Raw genomic sequence first — 22,819 nt, 5'->3', positions numbered from 1 at the left:
GTGTAGGTTAGATGGCTTTTGTTTCGGTGCAACATCGTGGGCCGAAGGGCCTGTACTGCGCTGTATCGTTCTATGTTCTATGTACACCCAGTGGGTCCCTAACTATGCGGACAAGGCCCGCCCACTCATCCACTCCACAGTTTTTCCCCTGACGGCCAGAGGCTCACCAGGCCTTCAACCGTATCAAGGCCGACATCGCCATGGCCGCGATGCACGTGGTTGACGAGACGCTCCCCTTCCAAGTCGAGAGTGATGCAACAGACGTCGCTCTGGCCGCCACCCTCAACCAGGCAGGCAGGCCCATGGCATTCTTTTCCCGCACCCTCCATGCCTCTGAAATTCAGCACTCCTCTGTCGAAAAGGAGGCCCAAGCTATCGTTGAAGCTGTGCGGCATTGGAAGGATTACCTGGCTGGCAGGAGATTCACTCTCCTCACTGACCAACGGTCGGTTGCCTTCATGTTTAACAACACACAGCGGGTTAAGATCAAAAATGATAAGATCTTGAGGTGGAGGATCGAGCTTTCCACCTACAATTACGAGATTTTGTATCTCCCCGGTAAGCTCAACGAGCCCCCCGATGCCCTATCCCGAGGTACATGTGCCAGCGCATAAGTGGACCGACTCCGGACCCTGCACGACGATCTCTGTCACCCAGGGGTCACCCGCTTTTATCACTTCATAAAGGCCCGCAATCTGCCCTACTCCATCGAGGAAGTCAGGGCTATCACCAGAGACTGCCAGGTCTGCACGGAGTGTAAACCGCATTTCTACTGGCCAGACCATGTGCGCCTGGTGAAGGCCTCCCGCCCATTTGAATGCCTCAGCGTGGACTTCAAAGGGCCCCTCCCCTCCACCGACCGCAACACGTACTTTCTTAATGTGGTCGGCGAATATTCAAGATTCCCCTTCGCCATCCCAAGCCCCGATATGACGTCTGCCACCGTCATCAAAGCCCTCAACACCACCTTCGCTCGGTTCGGTTTCCCCGCCTAAGTCCACAGTGACAGGGGATCCTCATTCATGAGCGATGAGCTGCGCCAGTACCTCCTCAACAGGGGCATTGCCTTGGGCAGGACGACCAGCTACAACCCCGGGGAAACGGGCAGGTGGAGCGGGAGAACAGGACGGTCTGGAAGGCCGTCCAGCTGGCCTTATGGTCCAGAAATCTCCCGGCCTCCCGCTGGCAGGAGGTCCTCCCCGACAACCATTCGGTCGCTCCTGTACACTGTGACTAACGAAACTCCCCATAAGCGTCTCTTTGCCTTCCCCAGGAAGTCCACCTCTGGGGTTTCGCTCCCAACATGGCTGGCAGCTCCAGGACCCATTCTCCTCCGCAAGCACATGCGGCTCCACAAGGCGGACCCGTTGGTTGAGAGGGTACAGCTACTCCACGCGAACCTGCAGTACGCTTACGTAGCGAACCCCGACGGCCGCCATGACACAGTCTCCCTTAGGGACCTGCCGCCAGCTGGGTCCCAGACACCCCACCCCCCCTGCCCCGGTGCCACCCTCCCTCCCCCCTGTGCACCCCACCACAGCCCCGCTCCAGGACGATCCGTCCTCCCCTTGGTCCCACCTGGGGATGAAGATGAGGTCGACACACTCCCGGAGTCACCGACGACCGAACCGACGCCTGGATCGCCACCAGAACTGCGGCACTCGCAACGATGGATCAAGGCGCCCGATCGTCTAAATTTGTAACCTCTTCCTTAAATTTTAAACAACCTGTATGTAAACAATTTTTCACCACCCCTGCTGGACTCTTTTTTAACGGGGGGTGAATGTGGTAGTCACCACTGTTGTATTGTATATACTGCATACGAGGGTATTACGGTAAGGCCCCTGTACTACAGGTAAGGGGGTAGATCCCTGCCTGCTGGCTCCACCCAGTAGGCGGAGTATAAATGTGTGGGCTCTCCGAGCTGCAGCTATTTCGGCAGCAGCTGCGGCAGGCTCCACATCTCTGCTTAATAAAGCCTTGATTACTCTCTACCCTCGTCACGTCGTAATTGATAGTGCATCACTACCTACCCAATCTACCACTTTAATATCAGGGCCGTAACCTCTTTGTGGTTGCTTCAATATAAAGAAATAAACAGCTTAACCTATTTTAATGCACTCTTAACTGTCCTCAGCAAAACAAATGCACGGTTCAATTCCCGTAACAGCCTCCCCGAACAGGCGCCGGAATTGTGGCGACTAGGGGCTTTTCACAGTAACTTCATTTGAAGCCTACTTGTGACAATGAGCGATTTTCATTTCATTTCATTTCATTTTCATTTCGTTTCACAAATACACCCCTAATAGAACATAGAACATTACAGCGCAGTACAGGCCCTTCAGCCCTCGATGTTGCGCCGACCCGTGAAACCACTCTAAAGCCCATCTACACTATTCCCTTATCATCCATATGTCTATCCAATGACCATTTGAATGGGGGGGCGTGGTTGGCGGCATGGGAAGACCTGACCATCATCAGTCCCAAACAGTATCTCTCGCCTAGAAGTACTTCTGAGCCGAGTTTTCAAATGTTATTACTCACCTCCCTGTGTGCCAATGAGTGCAAAAAATGTTGGTCCTCGCAGTACTTTTATCCCACAAGCAAAGTTTGGAAGAAGCTCTTTTTGAGTTTCTCGCTTACATTTGAAGCCAGGAAGGTCTAACTTAGAAAATAAACGACAAGACTCATTTTTAAACTAAAACATTTGGGCTAGATTTAAAAGTGCTGGCATCGGGGCGGGGGAAAGGGTGGGTGCGGGCACTGCCGTGGCTTCTCAACACACCCAATTCATTAACGTAAGACTTCCTGGTTTCCTGATGGATTTGCATCAGTGGGTATGATACTGGCTCACATGATGTGATTCGACTCCACGACTGAAAGGAACATTCCATACATGCAAGTTGAAGCATTTGGCGGTGGGAAGGAGAGAGAGAAAAGTGTTTCAATGGATGGTGGACGGTCAAAGGCTGTTCCCTGCTTCAGCGACACCTTCCGAGATTTACTGCTCGTGGCTAGGAGACTCCGAAGGGAGATACTGCTCATTAGCAATAGGAGGAAGAAGCTGACTGGCAGCACCAAGTAGGCATGGCTGGAGTTGACACACAAGGTCAGTAGCAGGAATGGGAATGCTACAATCTGGGTTCAATGCAGGTCGTGGTTCAATAGCCTCAACAGGACAGGAAGAAATTTGAGCAATGGCGCATACACCTAAATCTTGATGTGCATATCACTCCACCGTCTCAAGCCTACTCCAACGCATGCTTATTGGACCAAATTACCTTGCAGCTGCACCCATCCACTTTTGTCTGCGCGTTTCCTCACATCCCTATCTGTTCCTCTACCATGGGCAGCAGGGTAGCACAAGTGGATAGCACTGTGGCTTCACAGCACCAGGGTCCCAAGTTTGATTCACCCCTGGGTCACTGTTTGTGCGGAGTCTGCACCTTCTCCCCTTGTCTGCATGGGTTTCCTCCAGGCGCTCCGGTTTTCTCCCACAGTCCAAAGACGCGCAGGTTAGGTGGATTGGCCATGATAAAATTGCCCTTAGTGAGCAAAAAGGTTAGGAGGGGTTGGGTTACGGGGATAGGGTGGAAGTGAGGGTTTAAGTGGGTCGATGCAGACTCGATGGGCCGAATGGCCTCCTTCTGCTTTGTATGTTCTATGTTCATTGACACTCATCTCAACTTTCAGCAATATCACAACTCTCCCTCATAGTCACTCTCAAACAATGCTCTCCATTCATCTGTCCAACACCTGTTACTGCTCTCACTCATGGGTCTCTTCTTTCCCTCCTTCCAGGAGAAAAGAGCACAGGGTCACACAGCGGCACAGTGGTTAGCACTGCTGCCTCACAGTTCCAGGAACCCGGGTTCAATTCCAGCTTCAGGTGACTGACTGCGTGGAGTTTACATGTTCTCCCCGTGCCTGCGTGGGTTTCCTCCGGGTGCTCCGGTTTCCTCCCACAGTCCAAAGATGTGCTGGTTAGGTGGATTGGCCATGCTAATTTGCCCTTTACTGTCTAAAATAGGTGGGGCTACTTGGTTATAGGGAAAGGGTGGAGGCATGGGCTTACGCAGGGTGGTTTTCCAAGGGCCGGTGCAAACTCGATGGGCTGAATGGCCCCCTTCTGCACTGTAAATTCTGTGAACACGAGAGAGGCAGAGAACCAGATGTGGCCCTCCAGTTGCAGAGGAAGGACGTCGGAGAGCAGCGGAGTTTGTGTGCCTGGGCGTGGGAAATGGTGCCTCACAATTATCTGGTGACAGAATTAAATATCTGACTGCCACATGGTTGCACAATGACGGAGTAGAAGCCCTTGTTGACTATGAACACTGTGGGTGACCTATTCGTGCCTTAAACATGCATAAAGTCAATGATGCCCTGCGTCTGTGTGAAAGCCAGACAGAGCTGCAAATCAGAGCACCAGTTCTTTCTGACTGGCTGGATGGCAGGAAAAGCTAACGGAATTGGCAGCTTAGCAAACAAGCCACCAGTCTTATGCAATTGTATGCCCCCCCAACCAGGAGATCATGGAAAGGTCGCCACAGAACCCTGGCAAAACAATTGATTACGGCAGTAACTTTGACAGGCATTGGTAAACCATGGCCACCAGGTCTATTTGGTAGCACATCGCTTTCAAACAGGCTGCAAATGTCTGATACCAAATTACATGAGACTCCTGAGGCACTGGTTTTCCAACATGTCGATACAACTTATCCTCTACCTGTAGGCCCAGTGTGCCAAGGTGTACGGTCCTGCAAGCTGCACCAATCTGCTGCTCCCCTTTGCCCGGTGGACCTGCAGGTCACTGACGGTTACTGTTCCTGCTGGTCACCTTGGTCCAAATCTGAAATCCAAAGTAACCCAGGGTACATGGCACCCATGCTGATCTGACAGACCAGAGTATAGATGACACCCTCCAAAGATTGCAAATAACGTCTTAGCACAAGCACGGCATTGTGAACAAATCCTTTCGCACAAGCATACGCTTACTTGCATATTTCCTATTCATATATTCAGAACCCTCAACTGCCCCTGTGATCTCACCTTGCTTTCAGTGAGTTCCAGGGATCCTGGGAAAGCCATGGGCCCACAGTTTAACTGCAAATCCCCCATCAATATTGCTCTAATTGTGCAATTCATGTATCAAAATTGACAATCTCTCCCACGCAGTCTAACACGTTGAAGCAAAATGTGAAAGTCGGCAAGTTGGAGATGGCTTTCTGCCTGGTCTGGAGGGTGTTAGCTATGTGGAGAGGCTGAATAGACTCGGACTGTTTTCATTAAAAAGACGGAGGTTATGGGGCGACCTGATAGAGGGCTATAAGATTATGAGGGGCATGGATAGAGTACATGGGCAGGCACCAGGGGACATAGGTTTAAGGTCCGTGGGGCAAAGTTTAGAGGAGATGTGCGAGGCAGGTTTTCTACACAGAGGGTGGTGAGTGGCTGGAACACGTGCCAGGGGAGGTTGTGGAAGCAGATACATTAACGGCGTACAAAAGGCATCTTGACAAACACATGAATAGGATGGGTATAGAGGGATGTAGCACGAGGAAGTGCTGAGGGTTTTGGCAAAGGCTGGTATCATGGCCAGTACAGGCTTGGAGGGCCAAAAGAAGGGCCCGTTCGTGTGCTGTATTGTTCTTTGTTCTGACAGTCTTGCCTTTTTTTAGAATTGCAGCCCCTGCCCAAATCCAAGTTGAAATCCCTCTTTTTGATTTCCTTCATCACAAACTAAAAAAAATGGGGGCGATACTCTGATATGTAGGCCAAGTGTTCGCGCCGTTGTGAATGCCGTCACGTTTCACGACAGCGCGAACAGGGCCCGGACACGCCCTATTCTGGCCCCACAGGGGGCCAGCATGGCGCTGGAGCGGTTCACACCGCTCCAGCGTCCTTACGCGGTGCCAAATGGGCGCCGCGCCAACCCGCGCATGCGCGGGGAACGTCTTACGCACACTGGCCACTCACCAACATGGGGCCGGTGTTCTGGGGCCGTGCGCGGAAGGAGTGGGGGGGGGGGAGAATAGCGCCCAATATCTCTCCATTTTGACCCACATTAATCAAGTATTGAAATAGTTTAACCGTATATTAATATATACATAGAATTTTGAAGTGAGGGGGCTTAGTGGCAAAGCTGGCCTTTTCCTGCCTCTCAATGTTGTATGCTCATACATTTTCCGTATCCAATGTCAATCATTGTTTTCCCTGAGAAGAGACATCTTACTTTACAGAACAAAGATTTATCCACCTGAGTGGATTTCAAGCTATCTCAAATTCTCACAATTCTAAAAAAATGACAACACAGATAATAATAATGACTGAGTTGTGTTGCATTTGTGATGCGGATTCTCACCTTCATTACATCTCGCTTCTTCCTGCTCTTGTGTAGCATCTGGTCCTCCACCACTTCTTGCAATTTTATCTGGAGAGCAGAAACCAACGAATAAAACTTCAGGATCAAATTACAAAGAGATTCCCCCAAAAGGTCAAATACATTCTCTCAACATCTCAATGTATTTCACCTCGTGTTTTTGACACAAATTTCAAATGTGCAAAAGGAAATTTGATACATACTTGAAAAGAAAAAAAAATGCAATGTTATGGCGACAGAGCAGGGGAGTGGAATTAATTAAGATAGCTTTCTCAAAGAGCTGACATAAGCACAATGGGTTGAATGGCCTCCTGTGTCATGTGATTCCACATAGGGCAATACTTACAAAAGATATTTCTAAGACTACAGCTGCAATGATATTAAAATTAGGTTCATACTGTTCCATGGGGAGTCTGTACCACACATGGTTGCACATTATTTGGACATCTTACTCAAATGCATATTAGGATAGCTGCTTCCAGAAGTGGAAATATCACACTGGTTCAGAAAGAAATGCTCTTCAGAGGTTGAGGTCATGGCACATTCTCGGGCAGCTTTACTCTGCACTTAACTGCGTTCTTCCCAATCCATGAGTATTAAATGCCGATAGTTGATGGGAAAACTAATAATGTTCCAATCTCTGTACTAATGCGCCCCATCTCAGTGAATACGTAAATTTCGCACCAAACAAGAACATTTGTAAGAAGGTACCCTTTATGCTTATAACAGTGCCAAGGCTTCGGCAAGAGTTGAATTTGACATTGTGTAGTATTGCAAAGTGGTTGATAACAAATCAGCAGCCCATGTTACATCTTTCCCAATTTTGGACTTCCGGTTGCGGCTATGCGGAGCTAAGCTGCACGTTCAGCAGCTCCCGCTTGGAACGGACTTTTGGGCTCTTTTCAGGGCCCCCAATGGCATTTTTTCGACATTTCCCGGTGTGGGAAGAAGACTGCAACATTCCCCCGACAGTGTATGGCTTGGACCAGGAGCGGGGCAACTAAAAAAGTGGTGGTGAAGCCAAAGAAAGTGTGAGGGAAGAAGAGCAAGATGGCGGCGGGCGGGGACCAGGCAGCGTGGATGCAGTGGGCGCAGGAGCAGCAGGAGGTTATCCAGCGCTGCTTCAGGGAGCTCAAGGCGGACCTGCTGGAGCCGATGAAGGCTTCTATTGATAAGCTGCTGGTGGCCCAGACGGCCCAGGGGGTGGCGATCCGCGAGATCCGACAAATGGTCTCAGATAACGAGGTCGAGATCTTGGGCCTAGTGGTAAAGGTGGAGGCGCATGAGGCGCTCCACAAGAAATGGCAAACGGTTCGAGATGGAGAATCGGTCGAGCCGGAAGGATCTGCGGATCCTGGGCCTCCCGGAGGGGCTGGAGGGGTCGGACGTGGGGGCCTATGTGTCACCATGTTAAACTCGCTGATGGGAGTGGGGTCCTTCCAGGGGCCCCTGGAGCTGGAAGGGGCCCATACAGTGCTGACGAGGAGGCTCAAGGGCAACGAGCCGCCACGGGCGTTGCTGGTGCGGTTTCATCAGTTCGCTGATCGGGAGTGCGTACTCGGGTGGGCCAAGAAAGAGAGGAGCAGCAGGTGGGAGAACGCGGAGGTTCGAATATATCAGGACTGGAGCACGGAGGTGGCGAAGAAGAGGGCCGGGTACAACCGGGCGAAGGCGGTGCTGCACAGGAAGGGGGTGAAGTTTGGCATGTTGCAGCCGGCGCGTCTGTGGGTCACCTACAAGGACCAGCACCATTATTTTGAGTCCCCGGAGGAGGCGTGGGCCTTTGTTCAGGCCGAGAAGCTGGACACAAACTGAGGGTTGGGATGGTCGGGAATTGTTGTTGTTGTGTTACATTTTGAGGGGGGGTTCTTTGTTCTTGTTTATTTTTGGTTCGGTGTGGGTGGTTAGGGTGCGTTGGGCACTGTTTTGGTTGGGTATGTTGGGTGGGCTCTTGGGGGGGGGGGGGGCAAGTAAACGGAGTAGGGGGTGGATGGCCGGTAGGGGGACTGGGCCTGTAAAAGGAGCTGCGCCAGAGGAGGCGGGGCTGGGCAGGTGGAAAGCGTGGGCTTTTTCCCGTGCTGAAGGCTGGAGGAAACGGGGCCGGGGCGGGGAAGCGCGGGTTTTTTCCCGTGCTTGGGATGGAAGGGGGAGGCGGAGAGCCTGCGGGTAGGTAACGGAGGGGGAGGGGAAGTCCCACAATGGGAGGAGTCGAAGGAGAGGCGGGAGCGGCCGGGGTCAGCAGGAGTCAGCTGACTTGCGGGAGTGCAATGGGGGGGGAGCAATGCAGCTAGGAGGGGTCCTAGCTGGGAGGGGGGCGGGGGGGGGGGGCGGGGGGGGGGAACGGGTTGCTGCTGGTATGGTCAAGGGGGAGCTGGAGCGAGTAGAGGGGGTTGGGACGGGGGTCTGGCACCGTGGGGCGCGGGCGTGTGGCTGGCCGAGGAGGGGTTATGGCTAGTCGGCGGGGGACGGGGCGGGTAGCCCCCTGATCCGGCTGATAACTTGGAACGTAAGGGGACTGAACGGGCCGGTGAAGCGGGCCCGGGTGTTTGCGCACCTGAAGGGGCTGAAGGCGGATGTGGTCATGCTCCAGGAGACACACCTGAAGGTGGCAGACCAGGTAAGATTAAGGGGTGGGTAGGCCAGCTGTTTCATTCGGGGCTGGATGCCAAAAATCGGGGTGGTGGCGATCTTGGTGGGAAAGAGGGTGTCATTCGAGGCGTCGAGCATTGTGACAGACAATGGCGGCAGGTATGCAATGGTAAGTGGTAAGCTGCAAGGGGAAAGGGTGGTGCTGGTCAACGTGTACGCCCCAAACTGGGACGATGCGGGTTTTATGCGGCGCATGTTGGGTCGGATCCCGGACTTGGAAGTGGGGGGGCCTGATAATGGGGGGGGACTTTAACACGGTGTTGGATCCGGCACTGGATCGCTTCAGGTCTTGGACAGGTAGGAGGCCGGCAGCAGCTAAAGTGCTGAGGGGGTTTATGGACCAGATGGGAGGGGTGGACCCTTGGAGATTTGCAAGGCCGGGGGCGAGGGAATTGTCATTCTTCTCGCACGTTCATAAGGCCTATTCCCGGATCGACTTTTTTGTTATGATCAGGGCGCTGATAGCGAGAGTAGAGGATACGGAGTACTCGTCGATAGCTATTTCGGATCACGCCCCGCATTGGGTAGACCTAGAGCTGGGGGAGGAGAGGGACCAGCGCCCGTTGTGGCGCTTGGAGGTGGGGCTGTTGGCGGACGAGGAGGTGAGTGAGCGGGTCCGAGGAAGCATAGAGAGATACCTGGAGGCCAACGATAACGGGGAGGTCTGAGTGGGGATAGTCTGGGAGGTGCTGAAGGCGGTGGTTAGGAGAGAACTGATCTCCATTAGGGCCCACAAGGAGAGGAGAGAGCAGAGGGAGAGGGAGAGGCTGGTGGGGGAGATGGTGAGGGTAGACAGGAGGTATGCGGAGGTCCCGGAGGAGGGACTGTTGAGGGAGAGGCGTAGCCTCCAGGCCGAATTCGACCTGTTGACCACCAGGAAGGCTGAGGCGCAGTGGAGGAAGGCCCAGGGGGCGATTTATGAATATGGGGAAAAGGCAAGTCGGATGCTGGTGCATCAGCTTTGGAAGCGGGATGCAGCTAGGGAGATCGGGGGAGTTAAGGATAGGGGAGGGAGTGTGGTGCGGAGTGGGGTTGGTATCAATGGGGTCTTCAAGGACTTTTATGAGGAATTGTATCGGTCCGAGCCCCCACGGGAGGAGGGAGGGATGGGCCACTTTCTGGACCGACTGAGGTTTCTGAAGGTGGAGGAGGGACTGGTGGCGGGATTAGGGGCACCGATTGGGCTGGAGGAATTGGCCAAAGGAATAGGGAGCATGCATGCGGGGAAGGCACTGGGGCCGGACGGTTTCCCAGTCGAATTTTACAAGAGATATGTGGACCTGTTGGGCCCGTTGCTGGTTAGGACCTTCAATGAGGCAAGGGAGGGGGGGTTTTGCCCCTGACAATGTCTCGGGCACTGATCTCCTTGATCCTTAAGCGGGACAAGGATCCCCTGGAGTATGGGTCTTACAGGCTGATTTCGTTGTTAAATGTAGATGGCAAGGTGCTGGCGAAGGTCCACGAGAATTGAGGATTGGGTGCCGCAGGTCATCCACGATGGCCAGACGGGGTTCGTGAAGGGGAGGCAGTTGAACGCAAATGTGCGGAGGCTCCTGAACGTTATTATGATGCCGGCGAGGGAGGGGGAGGCGGAGATAGTGACGGCGATGGACGCTGAGAAGGCTTTCGATAGGGTAGAGTGGGGGTACTTGTGGGAGGTGCTGAAGAGGTTCGGGTTTGGGGAGGGGTTCGTCAGGTGGATTAGGCTGTTGTACGAGGTCCCGATGGCGAGTGTGGCCATGAACAAGAGGAGGTCTGAGTACTTTTGGTTGCATCGAGGGACGAGGCAGGGGTGTCCCCTGTCCCTCCTGCTCTTCGCACTGGCGATTGAACCCCTAGCTGTGGCACTGAGGGAGCCGAGGAACTGGAGGGGGCTGGTGCGGTGTGGGGAGGAGCATAGGGTGTCGCTCTATGCAGACGACTTGCTGCCATATGTAGCGGACCCGGTGGGGGGAATGCCGGAGGTAATGAGGATCCTCAGGGAGTTCGGGGATTTCTCAGGGTACAAGCTCAACATGGGGAAGAGCGAGTTGTTCGTGGTTCACCCAGGAGACCAGGAGAGGGGGTTGGCGAGCTCCCACTAAAAAGGGCAGAGAGGAGCTTCAGGTATTTGGGGGTCCAGGTGGCCAAGAGCTGGGGAGCCCTGCATAGACTTAATTTCACGAGGCTGGTGGAGCAAATGGAGGAGGAGTTTAAGAGGTGGGACACGTTGCCGCTGTCCCTGGCAGGTAGGGTGCAGTCAGTCAAGATGACGGTGCTCCCAAGGTTTTTGTTTCTGTTCCAGTGCCTCCCCATTCTTATCCCGAAGGCCTTCTTTAGGCGGGTCAACAGGAGCATAACGGGGTTTGTGTGGGCGCGAGGGACTCCGAGGGTGAGAAGGGTGTTCCTGGAGCGGGGTAGGGATGGGGGTGGGGGTGGGGGGGGGGGGGGGGGGCTGGCGCTGCCCAACCTCTGCGGGTACTACTGGGCCGCCAATGCGGTGATGGTGCGCAAGTGGGTGATGGAGGGGGAGGGAGTGGCATTGAAGAGGCTGGAGACGGCGTCTTGTGAGGGCACAAGTCTGGAGGCGCTGGCAACGGCGCCTCTGCCGCTCCCTCCAATGAGGTATACCACGAGCCTGGTGGTGGCGGCTACCCTCAAAGTTTGGGGGCAATGGAGGTGGCACAGGGGGGAGGTGGGGGCCTTGGTGTGGACCCCGATATGGGGGAACCACCGGTTTGTCCCAGGGAGAATAGATGGAGGGTTTTCGGGGTGGCACAGGGCAGGGATAAGAAGGTTGGGGGACCTGTTTGTGGATGGGAAGTTCGCGAGTCTGGGTGAGCTGGAGGAGAAGTATGGGCTCCCCCCGGGATACACCTTTAGGTATCTACAGGTAAGGGCGTTTGCCAGGCGGCTAGTGGTGGAATTCCCGCTGCTGCCACCACGCACGGTACAGGACAGGGTGCTCTCAGGGGTGTGGGTTGGAGAGGGGAAGATCTCGGCAACATACCAGGTGATGCAGGAGGAGGAGGAGGCCTCGGTGGAGAAGCTGAAAGGTAAGTGGGAGGTGGAGTTGGAGGAGGAGATCGAGGAGGGGACATGGGCAGATGCCCAAGGGAGGGTGAACTCTTCCTCTTCGTGCGCGAGGCTCAGCCTCATACAGTTTAAGGTGCTGCATGGGGCACACATGACCGGGACAAGGATGAGACGGTTTTTTGGGGGTGAGGACAGGTGTGTTAAGTGCTCAGGGAGCCCAGCAAACCACACCCATATGTTCTGGGCATGCCCAGCGCTGGAGGAATTTTGGAAGGGCGTAGTGAGGACGGTGTCGAGGGTGGTAGGATGCAACCCGGGCTGGGGGCTCGCAATATTTGGGGTGGCAGAGGAGCCGGGAGTGCAGGAGGCGAAAGGCCGGTATTCTGGCCTTTGCGTCCCTGGTAGCCCGGCGAAGGATTCTTCTTCAGTGGAAGGATACGAGGCCCCCGAGCGTGGAATCCTGGATCAACGATATGGTGGGGTTTATTAAATTGGAGAGGGTGAAATTTGCCTGAAGGGGATCGGTGCAAGGGTTTTTCAGGCGGTGGCAACCGTTCTTAGACTTCCTGGCAGAACGGTAGACAATGGTCAGCAGCAGCAGCTCCGGGGGGGGGGGGGGTGGGGCTGGTTCTCTTTTATTTTTGTTTGTCTATGCTGGGGGATCTGAGGGGGTGTATATATTTGCTATGTTTGCTATGTGTTTCGGCATTTGTTAATTTATTATTTATGTATAGGGGGAGGGTGGCACGGGGTTGTTTTGTTTTGTTTGGTATTTAATTCTATTGGGTTCCTTTTACATTTTGTTGTTGATATTTTGTGAAAACTTTAATAAAAATTATTTTTAAAAAAAAAATCTTTCCCAATTTTGAAGTCAATGGAAATCTCAACCAGGAGAGTTAAAATCCACCCCATTGATAATTGTCCTATTTCCCCCTACTCTGTGGTTATCCAATGCTGCGATCATCTCAACCTCAATAGTCTACAGTTCTGGTCTATTGGAATAACATAAAGAGCATCTTATTCCAATGACCTCTTGCATTAAAAGGTTCAGCTAACCTCCTCCTTGTGACCGTAGCCCTTTTTTTAAACCTTATTTCCCAACCATTCACTATTCACTTTCCCAAAACCTTTCACAATAGCAAACATTTCCATTAGAATCTTCCCTTCAACATTCGCCTGAAATTCAATTGTCCTTCCAATGTCTCGATAAATAAAACACATTTTCTTTTTGTTGACTTGAAATCCTACTTCCAGGCATCTGTGCGCCTGCCCCTCGAATTGTTCTCAATTCCTCGCTCAATTTGGAGTTTTAAAGTTTTGTTTTAATTCATTTTTACGGGATATGTGCGTCGCTGGATGGGCCTGCATTTGTTGGGCCGATAGTGAAGGAACAGTGATATACTTCCAAGTCAGGATGGTGAGTGACTTGGGGAACTTCCTGGTGGTGGTGCTGTCCTCGTCTTTCTAGATGGTAGTGGTCGTGGGTTTAGAAGGTTACAATTTAGGTTACAATTGCATGGGAGCACGACCACCTGCAAGTTCCCCTCCAAGCCACACACCTTCCGGACTTGGAACGATATCGCCGTTCCTTCACTGTCTCTGGATCAAAATCCTGGACTTCCTTTCCGAAAAGCACTGCAGGTGTACCCACACACCTGGATTATCGTTATTCAAGAAGGAAGCTCACCACCACCTTCTCAAAGAAAATTATGGATGAGCAATAAATGCTGGCTTTGCCAACAACACTCATATCACATAAAATATTTTTTTAAAAATCAAATATATTCATCTAACATTAATGAATAAACATTCACAAATATATCTAATCTCTGTTATTGTGTTGGATGTAAAGCAGTAGAGGTCTAGTTTATACATTCAATGTAAGGTATTCAGATAACACTGCTTTATACACAGAGCTTGATTTTCACTACCTCTTCAAAAAATGTTTATATGAAGGCATTTCTCTATATATATATCAAACACAACCAAAACCAAAAAAAGAGAACAAACAGGAACAGGAAATCACATAACAAATAAATAATCAACACCCCTGGGCCCCACCCTCCCTGCCGTTACCCTCCATACCCCCCCACATACTGACTTCTTAATTATCCTTGAAGAAGTCGATAAACGGTTTCCATCTCTGGGCAAACCCCTCCAGGCGTCGGCCTCTCTCGCCCCCTGGTCTCCCGGGTCTTCCGACGCTCCAAAAATCGCCAACTTCTGGACTCGAGACCACCTTCAGAGCCTCGAACATGACCTCCGTGAACCCCTGCCAGAATCCCCGCAGCTTCAGACAAGCCCAACACATGTGGACATGGTTCGCGGGCCTTCCCGTGCACTGCCCACACCTGTCCTCCACCCCCTCAAAAAACCTGCTCATTCTGACCACCGTCATAAACGCCCTTTGGACGACTTTAAATTGAATGAGGCTAAGCCTAGCACACAAAGCGGATGAATTCACCCTTCTCAGAGCCTCCTCCCAGACCCCAGCCTCCAAAGCCCTCCCCAGCTCTTCCTCCCACTTCTGTTTAACTCCTCCAATCGGGGCGCCCTTCCTGTCCATTAATTCCTTGTAATTCCTCCGACACCCTGCCCTCACCAACCCCTGTTTTTGACACCACCTTGTCCTGCAACCCCGGGGGCGGCAGGTCAGGAAAGGACCCCACCTGTTTCCTCACATAGTCTCGCACCTGTAAGTACTGGAACCCATTCCCGCTGGCAGCTCATACTCCTCCACCAGTCCCTCCAAGCTCAGGAAGCTGCCCCCCCCACGAATAGGTCTCCAAACCACTCAATCCCCGCCTGCTGCCCCCCCCAGAACCCCGCGTCCAGAACCCCCCCGGGACAAACCTGTGATTCCCGCAAATCGGAGCCCAAACCGAGGCACCCTCGAGCTTCAGGTGCTGCTGCCACTGTCCCCACACCCCCAGGGCCACCACCACCATCGGACTGTCCAGTGAGAACGGCAGAGGGGCTGTCAACAATGCCCCTAAGCTAGTGTCCTTACAAGAGGCTGCTCCCACCCACCACCCACGCTGACCCCTACCCCACTACCTGACCATGGCTATATTTGCTGCCCAGTAGTAGCTCATCAAATTTGGCAAGGACAGCCACCTCCTCCCCCCTCCCCCCCAAACTTCCTTCTCCTGTCAGTCCATTGTCCCTTAAAAACTCCACCGCCTCCTCTGGCATTCCAAAATAATGTCCTCGGCTCTTAAAAGTCGCCCAGAGGCAGGCCGGGTACAGTATCCCAAATGTCACCCCTTTTTAAAGGGGGCAGCCTTCACCCGATTAAACCTGGCTCTCCTCTTCGCCAGGTCCACGCCCAGGTCCTGGTCCACCTGAAGCCCCCCCCCCCTCCCCTCCCAGGTGCACCTCCTTGTCTGCCTCGCCCATCTCAATACCTTCTCCTTGTCCAGGAACCGGTGAAGACGCACCACCATCGCCCTCGCGCAGCTCATTCGCCTGCGACTCCCTCATCAGCGCCCAGTGCGCTCGGTCGACCTCCAGGGGCCAGTGAAAGGCCCCCTCCACCATCAACGTTTCCAGCATCGTGGCGATATATGTGCCAGCCTCCGCTCCCTCGATGCCTTCAGGCATCCCCACGATTCTTAGATTCTGTAACCGGGAGCGATTCTTCAGGTCCTCTACCTTCTCCTTTAACCGCTTCTGGGTTTCTCGCACCAGATCCACTTCAGCCACCAACGAGGCGAGCTGCTCCTCGTGCTCCCCCACCGCCTCCTCCACTTTCCGAATGGCCTGGCCCTGGGACTCCAGCCTCTGCTCCATGTGGTCAATTCCGTTTTTAACGGTTCTACCGCCTTGGCTAGGTCCTCCTGGGCCTCCCTCCTCTGTCGGCTAAACTTCTCATTTAAGAAGTCCGCCAGTCGCTCCGACGACCATTGGGCAGGCAAGGCAGATCCTTTACCCTCTGCTAAATTGACCTGTGGCACACAAAGATTCTCTTGCTCCAACTGCTCCCTTCTGATGCGTGGATCCATCCACCAGCCCCACCAGTGGAGTCAAACTTTTCATCAGTCAACGTCACCCCTTTTTTCCACAAAACATCCAACCTACAAACGGTGAAAATGTCCGCAAAAAACCGCCTCGAGTGGGAGCTGCCAAATGTACAACCACTCACACCATGGCTACCACCGGAAGTCATTACTCTGTGGATAAATTGAGTTGGGAAATTTCCCGATGCAGTAGAGGCACCTTGGATAAAGTGCCCGTTAGACCCAATTTCCGCTCCAGGGAGGTGGGAGCAGGATAGAGTCGGACCCGCTGGCCCCAGAAGCAGATTGTATTCGGCCACAGGGGCAGGTCAGTGATGAGGTAGACTGGTTAGTAGGCCCACCTTTGTTCACCTGTATTTTAGAAGCTCTAATAGGCCCTTTTCAGCCTTCATCCCTCATACACTCTCACCCTCCCACCTACCCCCATATGCCACCCCATACCTGCAACCACCCTCTGTGTTTCTAAATACCCCTATGCCAACTCCATAACCATTCACCCAGTATCCATCTTGGGCAGACCTCAGGAACACCACTGAGATGAAAAAAATAAACTTAATACAACTTAATGCCAACACACACTTGATAGTGAAAAATCTCCTTTTCATAAAATCTATTCAATTCATTTAAATTTCCTCAATAGTTAATCTCTCACAAGAACAGACTTATATTTGGATTCCACATCAAAGATAGCTAATCATTTAATTGCCAATTTAAACTGTCAATGAAACTGTGAATTCAGAACCCCACTGAGATAACTGTAGCTTTTGAAATTCAGCCAAGCATTCAGAATGGCATAATAATAGACCCTGGGAAGTATCAACAAAAAACTCTAGTGAAACTGCTTGAATAGATGATAATTTATTTTTCTAACTCACACCAGATAGCCAGACAATGTTAGCAGTCTAGTAGATGGTGTTTTTTTTAAAACTCTAATTGTCGGCCTCAGCCTGTTCTCTTCATGTTTAAAGAGCAGGGGATTTTTTAAAAACTCAGATCATGATACTTAAAAATGCATTATCCCCATCTCAAGAATGTTTACATCTATTCCATTAATTTGTGACTCACATATTACAGGTAACAGCCCTTGGAACAGCCAAAGTGCGTCTGTTTAAACTCAGCACCAAGTTCAAATGGCCCAACTGAGTTTGGGTTTCCTGCCTGTGTGAAATATGCCCTGCCATCCTTCCATTGCCTGTAAAAATAGTCCCGGTCAGAAATGGAGCTGGGATTTAAGCATCCAGGTTACGCCCTTCATTTTAAAGATCTGCGGAGCCCTCAGGGTCAACCATGAAATCGGCATAACAGTTTGTTCAAATGCAGGGTTACCCTACCCGTATATGGTGATTCGCAGTAAACTCTGGTGTGGACAGGAACATTGGTAGCCATTTATTTTCTAGCCGGTCTTTTGCATATCTTTGCACCTCCAGTGCTACCTCTGTAGGCAACTGATTTTTGGTCAACTGGCCCCGTCCTCCAGCTAATGCCACCACCTGGAGAGAAGAATTACATTAATGTTCATTAATTTCCCCCTAAATTTGCTGTTAAACATTACTATTTTCCATAACAACATCTATGAATGTGCACCTCTGGTGCAAAGCTTTGCCCACTGAGAATACTGTAAATTTGTGTGACTTTGTATCTCTTAAAATTAGTCGGATGGGTCCAAATTCCAAATATGCGCTCTTGGTGCATGAAATTCAGTAAACAGTTGTTTGATAGTACAGAACTTGAATTTTGCTGAAAAAATGCTACCTAAGCTTTTTGTCTTGCACTTTGCAGGATGGCTCGTTGGAAGTTACTAAATCCTAATAGGGGAACAACAATTGATGCTGTATGAGAAGAAAATACTGATTGGTTGACAAGTGAACGCTGATTGATGGAGGCATTGCCTTTGAGAATGCAGCATGGAGCAGTTAACTGCCCAGTTTTGTTCAAATTCAAACCGGGCAGGTCAACTCTGATTGGTCAAGGCGTTGCCCTGGAGAATGAACCAGGGAATGGATTGGTCAAGGTGTTGCTGTGGGAAATGAACCAGGGAACGGGTTGGTCAAGGCATTGCCCTGGGGAATGAACCAGGGAACGGATTGGTCAAGGCGTTGCTGTGAGGAATGAACCAGGGGACGGCTGTCCCCTCAGCTTTTCCTTAGTTGAAAAAAATGCAACGTGTGGACGTGTTCCTTCTGTGTGCAACGGAGAGGGCCCCGTATTTGAATATATACGGCTTCCAGCATGGGTACGTGAGTCACACCATTTGATACAATTTGCCAATCTTTGGGACTCTCAGCCTATATAGCTGGCATCAGTGCCAGTGTGATGAAACTCAAAAAGAAACTTACCATAAGTTGAGTATGTACATCACAGTTCGAGAGCTACAGTTTCTGACCGCCCTGGAGACTTCTGTGCATGCACCAGCTGGGAAAGGGCTGCACATGCACAGTTAGTCTTTTTATTCATTAGGCTGGGAACCAGCCCTGCGCAAATGTGCAGAAGGAATGGAAGCAAAAAAGTGAAAAGATGAAATGGCAGATCAGTTGACCTGGAACTGGAGTGCCATTAGAGGGAAGGCATTCCAAAGAACAGGACACAGGGATGAGGTCATGGAGAAGGTCCCAAACCAGGGAGTGGGACAGAAAGAGGTCCCAGTAGAAAGTCGCAGGCAAGGACAAAGAGTGGGATCAGAGAGAGATCCCACTGAATCAACAATAAACCAATGGAAGAGAGAAAAATGCTCCAAGTGGAAGAAAGAACTGTGGGAGCAGATTGGAAGCAAAGTGGGTTCGAGAGAAAAGAATCAGGATGGGCAGCCGATGGTTGGTGACTCTGTGATGCATGCCGTAAAGGCAAAGGTACCCTTTTGGAGCAGTAGCGTTCGGCTCAGCACAGCCAGAAATGTGCTTGGAAGTGTACGAGGGGATCCAGGGGAAAGGAATCTCGAAAGGTGAGATTGAAACGCTGGAGGTGGATTCTTGTTGTAGCCTTCAGAGTGGGAGTGACGCTTGGAGAGAATTCAGAGGCAACTTTTTCAAAGTGGGAATTAGAAACCCTCATAAGAAAGACCAAGAGAGGAATTTTCCCTGAATTGCACTAAGTGCAGTTTGCCTGCCCCTTCACTCTAGATGGCTATAGCACAGTCCTCAATGCTCGCAGCCCAGGACAACTCCTTCAAAGATATGACCCCAAAACCGAAAAAGAGTGCTGTCCCCAGATTTAGCTCCTGCTAGATGCCATGGGGGCCCTATGTGATGTCCACTGTCCCTGCTCTGGCTGCAGAAGGCCATCAACATCACAAATCCAGCTTGGGAGGTGGTGGCAGTGGTGCTCAATGCAAACGCTACCCAGAAGAGGTTGGCCACCCAGTGCAGAAAGAGGTTGAATGATCTCATCCGTTTCGCCAGGGTAAGTCACCACTCTCAACTCACACACTCACAAGGCCATCGCAGGTCTACAGGGGTCTCACTTGCTGCCATTTCAATGGGCACCACCACTCACTCTCTCACACACAATCTCACATCTCTATCTGACCTTGTTCCCTCTGCTCATCTCATCCTCATTCCGTCAAAGGCTCCAGTAACTGCCCACAATTGCCTGCAATCCTTCTCATTTGCACTGCCATGTATATTGCTCAAACCCTCTCCTTTGGTCTTTATGCAGGACAAGAACGTGAACATCAAAAAGGAGACGTCCCAGACCAGGTGTGGTGTGTTGGTTATCATAGATTATCATAGAATTTACAGTGCCGAAGGAGGCCATTCGGCCCATCGAGTCTGCACCGGCTCTTGGAAAGAGCACCCGACCCAAGGTCAACACCTCCACCCCATCCCCATAACCCAGTAACCCCACCCAACACGAAGGGCAATTTTGGACACTAAGGGGCAATTTATCACGGCCAATCCACCTAACCTGCACATCTTTGGACTGTGGGAGGAAACCGGAGCACCCGGAGGAAACCCACGCCCACACAGGGAGGATGTGCAGACTCCGCACAGACAGTGACCCAAGCCGGAATCGAACCTGGGACCCTGGAGCTGTGAAGCAATTGTGCTATCCACAATGCTACCGTGCTACCCCATTCTCAGTGACTTTGAGAACAGAGCCATCGCACTGGCCAGAGATGATGTTGATCGCCCCTGCAGCAACGGTGAGGTCGACAGCAAGCTACCAGATGAGGATCCTGCACCAGGTTATCCCTCTATCAATGCTACTGTGAATTCACTATAGTGTGTGTTACCTGGTTGGCTAATAATCTCCACTTTCCCGCCTAGGCACATCTGCCACGTGCCCAATGCCCACTGTCATTTTTTTTTTTTTTTTTTTAACAATACAGCGCAGTACAGGCCCTTCGGCCCACGATGTTGCACCAAAACAAAAGCCATCTAACCTACACTATGCCATTATCATCCATATGTTTATCCAATAAACTTTTAAATGCCCTCAATGTTGGCGAGTTCACTACTGTAGCAGGTAGGGCATTCCACGGCCTCACTACTCTTTGCGTAAAGAACCTATCTCTGACCTCTGTCCTATATCTATTACCCCTCAGTTTAAAGTTATGTCCCCTCGTGCCAGCCATATCCATCCGCGGGAGAAGGCTCTCACTGTCCACCCTATCCAACCCCCTGATCATTTTGTATGCCTCTATTAAGTCCCCTCTTAACCTTCTTCTCTCCAACGAAAACAACCTCAAGTCCATCAGCCTTTCCTCATAAGATTTTCCCTCCATACCAGGCAACATCCTGGTAAATCTCCTCTGCACCCGCTCCAAAGCCTCCACGTCCTTCCTATAATGCGGTGACCAGAACTGTACGCAATACTCCAAATGCGGCCGTACCAGAGTTCTGTACAGCTGCAACATGACCTCCCGACTCCGGTCATTGATAAAAATGACAAACAGCAACGGCCCCAGAACAGATCCTTGTGGTACTCCACTTGTAACTGAACTCCATTCTGAACGTTTCCCATCAACCACCACCCTCTGTCTTCTTTCAGCTAGCCAATTTCTGATCCACATCTCTAAATCACCCTCAATCCCCAGCCTCCGTATTTTCTGCAATAGCCTACCGTGGGGAACCTTATCAAACGCTTTGCTGAAATCCATATACACCACATCAACTGCTCTACCCTCGTCTACCTGTTCAGTCACCTTCTCAAAGAACTCAATAAGGTTTGTGAGGCATGACCTACCCTTCACAAAGCCATGCTGACTATCCCTGATCATATTATTATATGTGAGAGTGGCTTCAAGAAATGGATGTTTAAGCAATGTATCTTTAAGAAATGCAGTGATGTCAAAGTGTGGGTGGAGCTGGGTTTTAGATCAGCCATTTTGCAGTTTTTAGTTTCAGTTTGAAAGAGCTGGGGTGTGTCTGTGTTTGCAGTGAGCTGGATCTGCTGTGATCTCTGCCATGAAAGACTATCTCTGGATCATTTGGGTGATTTAAACTCATAAAAGTAATGCCTTTAACCTGATGTGTTTCTGTTTAAAGGTGTTAACGCTCTTGGATGTTGAAAGGAATAACTGAAGGATTATTTAGTGTTGTATTATTTTCGGGGTTATCTTTGAAGTAAGGGGTGTTCAGTGATCCAATGTTTATTTAAAAGGTTAAGTTGAGTTCATAGAATAAACATTGTTTCGTGTTTAAAAACCCACGTGTCCATAATTGTAATCCCACACCTGGAGAACAAGCCGTGTGCTTCAAAAACAACAATCCATTAAAGGGGGAGAGTTGGTTGGACTCCATGATACATTGTGGGGTTCTGAAAACACCTCGCCCCATGACACCACAGGCAACCACGACCCTGGCCCCAGCTCTGAGAGCACCTCAGGTGAGGACCCGTAGGACACAACCTTAAAAGAGCTGTCACAGACGCTCACCCACCACCCTCCACCTTGGCGGAGACACACACCTTGGTGGGAGTTGATTTAGATCACGCCCAGGTTCACAATCTAGTGAACACTGCACATAATCTGATCCACAGCAGGCGGAGACAGTGACACCGAGGTCGCCGGCACTCGGAGGACTGAATGGAGGCAACAATTCTACTGAGCCAGAGTAAAATGCCGAGCCTCTGGACTCGTCCTAAATCAGTTGCTGAAGCTGCAGCGACAATCGCAGGATCATCTGGAATCTGCTTTGGTCACATTTACCATTTATTTTTGACTGTGGGGTGTCTGACCACAGTTCACCAGTTGGTTCACATAATTACCGTGGGTATTAGAGTATAAGTTAGATCTGGTAAATTGTTTAATCTTCCAGAATATTTGTGTCTGTAAAGATATAGCTGGGGTGAAGGAATAGTGAATTTTTGAATAATTTCCTTGTGTTTGTATTGAGTTCTTTCCAACCATTTTGTCTGGTGTAATACTGTTCATCTTGTTTAATAAACATTTAATTTTTGTGTTAAAAGCTCATCAGCAGACCCCTGTGAATTTGTTCAGTAATTAGCTGCATGGTTTCGAAAAGAATATCCAAAATTAGGGGGCGCGATTCTCCACTCCCACGCCAGTTGGGAGAATCACCTGGGCCGCCAACATTTCCGGGGACGCCGGTCCGACGCCCTCCCGCGATTCTCCCAAGCGGCGGGAACGGCCCGGTCAAGTTTCGCGGGACGCAGGCCGGAGAATCGCCGGAGACACCCAAGGTGGCGATTCTCCGGCACCCCCGCTATTCTCAGGCCCGGATGGGCCGAGCGGCCAGCCCAAAATGGCGGGTTCCTCCCGGCGCCATCCACACCTGGTCGCTGCAGTCGTGGGCGGTGC

The 22,819-nt window shown here is 51.3% G+C and overlaps 1 protein-coding gene across 4 annotated transcripts in view; it reads right to left on the bottom strand.

Annotated features, from left to right (window-relative positions):
- The window catches only part of LOC140385213 (regulator of G-protein signaling 22-like), a 198,201-nt gene that overhangs the window by 41,830 nt on the left and 133,552 nt on the right, over window positions 1-22,819 (bottom strand). For all 4 annotated transcript variants that reach the window (XM_072467116.1, XM_072467118.1, XM_072467117.1 and 1 more), the window contains exons 19-20: window positions 17,394-17,552; window positions 6,362-6,430 (exon numbers count right to left, since the gene is read on the bottom strand). In XM_072467116.1, the coding sequence (XP_072323217.1) occupies window positions 6,362-6,430; window positions 17,394-17,552 (228 nt within the window). The remainder of the gene's footprint in view (window positions 1-6,361; window positions 6,431-17,393; window positions 17,553-22,819) is intronic.

Source organism: Scyliorhinus torazame, chromosome 11 (assembly GCF_047496885.1).
Source record: "Scyliorhinus torazame isolate Kashiwa2021f chromosome 11, sScyTor2.1, whole genome shotgun sequence".
NCBI classification, from domain to species: Eukaryota; Metazoa; Chordata; class Chondrichthyes; order Carcharhiniformes; family Scyliorhinidae; genus Scyliorhinus; species Scyliorhinus torazame.
This window is presented reverse-complemented; position numbering and strand designations above follow the sequence as displayed.